General features: G+C 43.5%; 1 protein-coding gene across 1 annotated transcript in view; it reads left to right on the forward strand.

The window, feature by feature from the left end:
* The first annotated feature begins 690 nt into the window (after positions 1-690).
* Positions 691-9072, forward strand: part of adamtsl5 (ADAMTS like 5) — a 61354-nt gene continuing 52972 nt past the window's right edge. The window contains exon 1 of the mRNA XM_005746685.1: positions 691-1399. Coding sequence (XP_005746742.1) covers positions 1380-1399 — 20 coding nt within the window. The 5' untranslated portion in view covers positions 691-1379. The remainder of the gene's footprint in view (positions 1400-9072) is intronic.

The following is a 9072-nucleotide window of genomic DNA, read 5'->3' on the forward strand; positions in this document are numbered from 1 at the left end:
GACTAAACTCCAAACAATACATTATGTTACAGATTTTAATATTAATTAGTCATTGTCAATTGTTGATTTGTCCTGTTCAGTGTATGACAAATTATGATGGCTGTTTGGTAGCCATTTGCATACAATGCATACTGTCTCTCTCTTCATATGTGTGTGTGTGTGTCTCTGGCGAAATTCAGTATGGTTTCGACAACAGTTTTATGTTAATGTATAATGTGTGTGTGTGTGTGTGTGTGTGTGTCAGAGGGAGTGTTCGCCCAGGGCGCCAAACAGGCTAGGACCGCCACTGATGAGGAGGATGACTTGAAGGAAGAAGATATTTTCATCAAATACAGTTAAAAATATTTTAACTTTATAAAAATGTAACAAAAGTGCTCTTGAACTACAATAGTAAAAGCTCTCAGTGTTACATTTGCCCCCAAGCGCTACTTTCTACTTGATTTATATAAATTGTGTTTTTACTGAAGGTATTAAATGGTACTGTTACAGTGCAGACATATATGTTCCTTCAAAGATGTCTGTTGTGAGTTGCTCCATTTCCAAAGTTGAACTGATCGTAGTGAGGTGAAGGGACGGTAAGTTTTACCGCCTCTGAGTTCCGACGGGCTGCTGTGCTGTGACGGGGGGAGAGAGGCGTGTTCACGGCAGGAATGCAGCGCTCAGGTGGAGAAAGAGAGAGGGCAGCAAAGAGAGAGAGGGAGACACACGGACACAACAGCAGCAGCCGAGCTGTGGACAAGTGGGATCGGCCCGTGGCCCCCGTGCTCCTGAGAAGTCGTCCCCGCTCCTCTGTGCGCACTGAGAGGAAGGTCACGAGGAAAATAGAGGGGAAAGTGCCACCGGCGCTACCTGCTGCGACCACAGTCAACCGGGAGTCACCTGCCGGGAGGCAAAAGTGCATTTTAAGCGTAGTTGTAGGTACACGTTGGAGTCGTGGCAGATGGTTTATAAGATGCTCTTTTTTTAAAGGACAAAGGGCCCTTCGTGTCACTTTTTGCACTTGCGCGTCCAGCAAAGGAGGTCTTACAAAAATTAACGTATTTATTTTTTTCAGGCTTTACTTGTAACTGATGTCATGTGTTTTGGGAAGTGGGACGCAGCTGTTTGGATGGACAGGCACTTCAGCTGAGAGGGAGTGAAAGACACGAGACTTCCTTCAGAGTGTCTGCTAAAAAAACAGCGAAGGCAGAAGGAAGAAGCCTCCAGCAGACGCAGGGACATGGATGGTATCGCTGTCTTTGAAACCCGTGTGTCGGCGCAGTCTGCAGATTGGGTGCACAGCGCGTCCGAGCCGTGACAGTTCATCATGACAGAGAATCCAAACTGCACCTGAGCGCGAATGTAACGTTACCGGAGCCCACTCCACTACAGGATCCACGATGTCCTCAGTCCAGACGAGGTAAGAACGAGGGGCTGTAAACGATCTCTCTGATCAAGTTTATCTTCCACCCGCAGGTGGGATTAATATACTGTGATTTCTAATACGAGTCCAGCTTTGATAAGAGGCGACAAATTCCAGAGAAGCAACATGGAGCCTGTCTGTCCTCTGGAAGGAGGAAATATTTGGTGGCTTTAAATATTTACCTTGAGTTATTTTTTTCTTGCAAGGAGCTGCAAAGCCTTGAACATTTCTTGCACTGCATTGAAGGATGGGAGGTGATAAATTCCAGGGACAGTTGAGTTTTTCTCTTCCCCAGTGGGTTGGACGGTGTTTGTTTTGTGGTTTGATCCATTCCAAGAAGTTCAAGGAAAACTTGTGCTGTGGGGCATCTTTTCTCAGTTGTTTTGGAGCATATTTGAAAAAGCTCGTTGCTCGGGTGCTTCTGTATTTCGCTTTATTTGGTTTGTGCATTTGGTTTGACTTGGAGCAGCTTAGTTGATCCTGCAGTCGCCTGTGAAGCCAGGGGCAGAAGTCATATCCAGTCTGCTGTAGGCTACTTCCTACCAGAGGGTGAGGTAATCCCCCTGCCATATCAGTGATATTACAAGTCCCGACTCCACATTCCACACGCCCTGATACTCTACCTTTATCTCCTAAATGTCACTGCCTATAAATACCCTGGTAATATTTTATCTAATCCTTACCCTGCAACAGAGAACACAAACACAGAGGACTGCAGAGAGACTCAAACTTTGCAAAGCTTTTTTCATATCTGCCTCTCAAATGGACCTGGTGTGCATTTGATGCCATGCATCAGGGCACATTTGTAGGACCGCTGTCAGCCAGGCTGGTGTGCAGCAGGAGAAAGAGGAGAGAAAGAATTGGCTCAGGGCACATTTTCTGTGTCGGGTAACTCTTCAGAGGAATGTTTGTTTGGGAAGGAGCTGTCAGACTCATGAACAGGTTTAATCTTCTTACCATGGAACACTGAGCATATAGCTTCAAAACGAGGACACTAATTTGGTGTAACACGCAACGATGTCACTCTCTCCTCCAGCAAGGAATTTCAATCCTTTTCTCTCGCCTGGGATTTGCGCTTTATGCACTAGAGAAAGACATTAGTGTTTTTTTTAAGTGGCTCTTTGTAATTGATGGATTATCCTTGATGTGTAACGAAAGACAAAACGTTATGCAAGCCTCAGTTTTCTTCTAATAAATACAATGTTCTTAATTTAACAGATGCGAAGCTGAGGTACATGATTTTGCACTCCAGTGTTCATTTTTACAGACATGTTCTGCAATGGCCTCTAGGTGCATATAAAGCATCTGGTCCATGATGAAGATTGAAGGTAGTTTTTGAAATTATGAAAATATCTCCAAGTTTTGTACTATTTTTGGCTGTAACTGCTATCACACCTGAAAGCCTGAGACTCCATTAGAGAAGCAGGTGATAGTACCATTAAAACCACTGGAACCGAGGGAACAACATTGATCATCAGGCAACAAGTGAACGGGCAGTGCTTGAAATGCTGGAAACAGGGAAAAAATGGGGATAATGATCATAGAGACTTTGATGATGGCTATATTAGAAAATCATAGCAGTGCCAAGAGGGCAGGTATTGTGGAGGGTACCCTGTATGTTGTGGTTACTAGCTTCAGAAAGCTGTGAATAGTAATGGCCATGGGGAGATTCTTGCTCTTCTAAAAGACTTGCTAAAATGTAAAGGCTGCTAAAAGTTTATGGAGCAAGTGCAAACCTCCAGAAAAATGTGGAAGTACCAACAACAAGCAGTTTCTCTAATGGCCATGTGAGGCTGGCTCCAAACTGAATCAGTCCCCAAAGGCTGCCATGTTCAAATGCCAGATTTGAACATGGCAGCCTGGGACAAAAACCATTTCAGCCTCTTTCTATTGATAGTCTCCCTCCATAATAACTGTACAGGAGCTGGATTTTTTTAAACTCACCTGTTCAGATATTTAAAATGCTGAAAGTTGGTTAATGGACGCAAATAAATGATGTAGTCCAGGCCGAGTGCCCAATGAGGCCTGGGTTTGCTAGGCCTCCACTCCATTTTTAATGGAAACATCTCACAAATGAAGTGACCTGTTTTGTAGTACTGACCATCCAAGAAATCTGTGCCTTAAATTTGGTGAGTGAAATTCGAGTATCTTTTTAGCTTGATACTAATTAGCAGATCTGTGCACCTACACTTTTGCCTATGAATACAGCTCGCTAGCATTAGCTGATAACTGATACCTTCACTTCTGGCTCCAAAGATACATCCAAATCACCAATGGTGAGGCTTGGAAATGCATAGTCCAGGGTGATGTTGCATTACAGTCTTATACAGTCTTTGGTTTGGAACTTTGTTTATGTTGTCCATAATCAAATGTGCCTACATGTGAGAGTTAGGGCCCTTTCACATAGAAACTGCAACATGCTAGCTGCGACAGTATAGCTGTGTGACCAATAGAAGTTCAGAGCCTGTAGTACGAATGAAGATCATGAGTGGAAGCAAGAAAGTGATGTAGTACAGCCAGAGCCCAGCGCAGTGCACGCCGCTTCCTGTGTGAAAAGGGTGGATGTGAACCATGAAGCAATGGAAGAAGGTGGTTCAGGTTGCAAAGACAGGATTATTTGGACCTGTTACAAACTTCTTTGTTGTGGATGCCACAGGACATCTTCTGGGTTGTTGTGGAGTCCACGCCTTAATGGGTCAGAGCTGTTTGATGGGAGACCTACATGAGCGAGCAGATGGTTTTAATGTTGGAGCTGATTGGAGTAATGTTGCCGCAAGGAAAAAAGTACTGCATCACAATTTGCCAGTTACATCTGTGAATTATCCAGTCTTCATTTTAAACTCTGGGGCTGGCTGGTTTAAATCTCAGTGCTCCCTGGGAGCTGTAATTAAGAACACATCAGTCAAACAGTCAGATTCAGATTCTTCAACTTAGGTCCTCATACATTTTTAAGAGTAAAAAGGCCCATACATGGAAGGAAGGCAACTGTACCATTATTATAACTGTAGTATTACATTTATTTAAGCTTCTTATTATACAGATAAAGATACTGAATTCTTTATAACATTTTAATTATTTATTAATCGAAGAACCACATTTGTAAAGTAAGTAAAATTGTATTTGTATAGCACTCTTCAAGTCAAATATCATAAGGTGCTTAGAGTTAAAGTTTAAAGAGATTTAGTGAAAGAGACCAGCGAGTCCACAGATCTCAGGCTCAGAAGAAAAGAGATCAAGAGTCTGGGGGCCACTGTTGCTAAAGCTCCTTTAGTTTTGTATCCATACATCCACAGCAGGTCCTTATCACATGACCTCAGGGACCTGCTGTGGATGTATGGAGCTAAAAGCTCTCTGATGTGCGCTGCTGCTTGCCCATGCAGAGCTCTAACATTTTAAAACCAAAATCTTCAAGTGGACTCTGATGTTGATGGGGAGTATTTGGACTCTTAGTCTGAACAACCTGCACACGCTCCAGGGAGGACTTGTTAAGACAAGCGAACACAGGCGCCATCATACCGGAAACTCTTGTGATGATTCAACGTGGAGAGTTTGATGTCCGTCCAAGTCATGAAGTACTTCAGTTCTCAGTCACAGCTTCTCCCAGTTTAAAACTCTATGCAAAAAACCCTTTGTTTTTAGATACACCCAAATGACCTAAGACAAGAATAAAGGACAGGGCAAAAATAGTACTTTAATTCACAAAACAGATTATCTGCTCAAATAGGTCAGATTACAGCCACAGCTACAAAAATACCCACATTAAAGATGTTTTCTTGAATGAAATCAAGGCATGAGAGTGATAATCAGGATGGGAGATGGTTCAGATGTGTCCTCGTCAGTGGAAATAATATTTTTGGTTTAGGTAAGGAACAGAGTATGCTGGAGGACGCAGGACGTCAACGTTGCAGTAGGAAGCTGGCAGGATGTCCAATCATTGCACTCTCACTTACTTTGTTGGTCAACGTCCAGAACAGAGCAAACTAAAATGAAACACTTATTGGTCATTTCATCTTTTTCACTGTTGTCACTTTGTGTTCCTCTGTCGGTACAAACAGTAGCTGAGAACAATCACTGACTTCAGGCAAACAACTGGAATGCTGTTATCGATCCAGCAGCAAAGTAAACTCTCGCTGTCTCTTGTGCCGATTTCTTGGAAAGATTCAGCCAATAATCAAAGACTTTTTAAAGTAAACCTCAGAAACTCCTATAATGTAAAACTAGTCTTTCCACAGGTGAGAGTAACAGAAGGTTAACAAATGGTAGAAGGTGGAATCCACTTTGAACGATTTCCTGTTGTGGATATTCACATTTATACACTTTCCATGTTACTTTGAAGCAGGTACTGGCTTATCTGCAGCGGCCCACGGGCTCTGTCGGAGACAAAGATGAAGCCATGCAGTCATTCCACAGACGGACGCTTTATCTACCTGGTCCATGACGGACCAGGTAGATAAGGCTTTACTGCTCTTTGTGTCTATCTGAACTCAAGCTTTTACTCTTTAGTCTCTTTGTGTCCAAGGCGGACATGTGACGTTTTTGTCTGTTAGCAGGATGAACCTTTGTGGTACAATGTGAAAACTGATTGGTAACAAGGAATAACTGAACTGGATGTGATCTAAATCATAGCTTCTGCCACTGGATCATTAATGTTTTTAATCCATGATGTAGAAAATCTGACAGAGACTTGAAACTTGACTCCCAACCCTCAGGATACAATTATGTCTACTTAGTGTTTATGTTTTTTTAATCTAAGACAGGCTTCACTCTTTATGTGGATAGAAGACATTTTGAAAAGCCCATTAAAACATGGTGGGTTTAGCCCACATGTCATCACAACATCAGTTGCGTGCATCTCTCCACATTCTCATGTTGTGAGACCGTGACTGTCGGTGACCTGAGAGGCTCTGCTTCAATCAAAGTGGCTGTGAAAAGATAATCTCATAATCCCCGAAGTATGGTGGTGTACCAAGGTTGTTCTCCCTGTGGTGGAAGGAGCAAAGTGAAATCAAGTGAAGCAAAGCAAGCCAAACAAAGGGAAGGCACCATAGTTGAGTCTAGACATTTTGGCAGTGGCCATCTATAATTATTTTACAATTAACCACAATCCTCTCTGAGCGTTTAACAAACAGTGATACTGGATTTCTTTTTTCTTTTTTTACTACGTCTTCAAGTGAAACAGCTGCTGAGCCACAGAGACTTTTGCCTCGTCTTCAGAAAGGCTCACAGTCCCGAACCCTAACCCAGACCAAGGCCACTGACTACTTAGTAAGCACAGATCCATGGATCAGAGCCGGAATCCGGCGCTTCAGACTGAACATCTGGTTCTTTCATTTTATTAAAACGCGTGCTCCACGTAAGCATCAGACCCTCCACCAGTCAGTCTTGGGTCATTAAATCTCAGGGTGGGTCAAAGGTCAAGTCTTGCCTCTGGTTGGAAGACATGTTGCTTTTCCAAACTTGGTGGGTGTGCAGATATTTGTAGGGCGCCATACAGAAACACTTACACCGAGATCCCACACAAAGAATTTAAATGAGCAGAGATCTTGAATTGAGGTGTCTCCGGTGTTGACGTGACTCTCGGCTTCCAGGAGGTCAGAGGTCACATTCTCACCTGCAGCATAATCAAGCCAAAGCGGTATAATAGAATCCGTGTAATTGCATGATAGCTGTGTGGAGCTGTTGTTTATTTGTGCAGGGTGGGAATGTGAGAGCTACCTGTCTGTTAGGGCGTGTTTAAGGCAAGGTTCGTGAGTTCACTCACATTACAATGTAAGGGTGGGGAGAGTGCAGAGAACTTTACCTTTCTTAAGACCTGCTGACGTTAGACACAGGTGAGGTACCTGTCTACATATGGGTTTGTTGCCAAGTCACAGTCACTGCTCATGGCAACCCACTTTGTGAGTCATCATAAGGAGACCAGACCAAACCAGTGTTTCAAGTCAAAATTTTATGATCTGTCGATGGCATATGTGCAATATTCCAGATCTACAGCCCAGTGAAGCCGGTGCATGTGATTCATCTGTGGTTATAGGTGATGTTGCTCCACAGACACTCTTAAAAAGGTCAACAGAGAGATGTGTAGGTGTGCGTACTGTGTAAGAGCTGTTGTTATGCATTGTTAAATATGACACAAAACACAAAAGCATAGATTATAATTATAGACTGTATATAAAAGATGGTGACTGCCTGTCAGAAGGACTGCATGAGGATCAGGTGCTGAACAACCAAAACTGGCACACATGTACACCCTCGCTTACTTAACTATATCAAGGGTCTTACCTGTTGGCATGTGGTTGCTAGGCAACACATGATGCTACCTAGCAACCACCTTCAACTGCCGTTTTAGTTTACTAACAGGTTAAATTAGGCCATCTACATCTTTGCACCTATAATACCTCAGTATCATAACCTCTCATTTATATCCACAAAGCTTGAATTGTGCAGGATATATTATGACACCATCATGTTCTCCAGGCAACAACAGACTAAACTCACAGAACAAATAATACTACAGCATAATAGCAAGTACTGCTAAATAAAACTGAAGCACTTTAACCCTGTATTCTTTCTAATGGTAAGTAGAGGGTGAAGTGTATGAGGAAACTGCCCTAATATTCACTTCATGTATAACCTCAGTGCGTTCTTATTGGATGTGTGGTTTGTTAGTTTCATGTCCAAGAGCAACATAGATGATAAATAACTGTATTCTTTTGGATGTGGCTTCCTACCAATTAATAAGTCAGTACCATATAAACATGCAGTGTTCCTCAGTTTCTCAGTTTGAGCTGCTCTTCACTCATCATGTCTTGTTTTAAACATCTGTATGGCAACAGCCAAACGCTCCACATGAAGCTTCTCAAGAGGCCTTAAAAACCAGTGGGTAATGTCATGGTGACTAGCATCTTTTATATATGGTTCATGGTTGTAATTGATCAGACTGAGCTGACTGTGACAGGAAGATGGCGCCTTTGCTCGGCTTGCCGTCTACCTGCCTACGCTGTGTTGTATTTTATGCTTTTATATCAGCCCTGACGTTTAATATATGGAGCTATGCTGCTGTGATTTACGACCGTTCTTCCTTGCTCCACATCAAAGACTCTATGGAACGTCTTTATGATGACTGGGACAGTTATAGAAAAACTTTTCCCCCACCATTTGTGCACTCTTCCACCTCACTGGATTACTTCTTGCTACCTGCGAAACGTGCCCTAAGCAATTCCAAGAAGAAATCGAGGAAAAGAGGCTGTAGGGCCGGCATCCAGGTACACATCAGACGAGACTACAGATCGGAGATTTCCCGACTCGTCTGGAGGCGTCCCCGGTTTCTGCTGCCAGTTACCCTTCCGGATTTGATTGGAAATACGTACTTGCAGCCACTACAGCGTGGATCCTGCCCATCTGATGCTCTGGATTTTGCCAATTATCTCCCCACCGCTGCGCCCTCACAGCCCGCATCGCACAACCGGTGGTTGGCCCCGCCGGTTCCATGGCGCTGCTGGAGACCTCGCGCGCAGACACGGTGTTTGCTGTCAATTCCACTCCGACAAGCTGATGGGAAACCTGCGCTGTCAGCTTTTAATCGGATCGCGCTCTTGAACGCCCGCTCCATCGCAAACAAATCCTTCTCTCTGAATGAGCTCTTCACAAGGAAAAGCCTGGACTTTCTGTTT

This window comes from Pundamilia nyererei, unplaced genomic scaffold, assembly GCF_000239375.1.
Source record: "Pundamilia nyererei isolate P.nyererei 1_Seehausen unplaced genomic scaffold, PunNye1.0 scaffold00181, whole genome shotgun sequence".
Lineage (NCBI taxonomy): Eukaryota > Metazoa > Chordata > Actinopteri > Cichliformes > Cichlidae > Pundamilia > Pundamilia nyererei.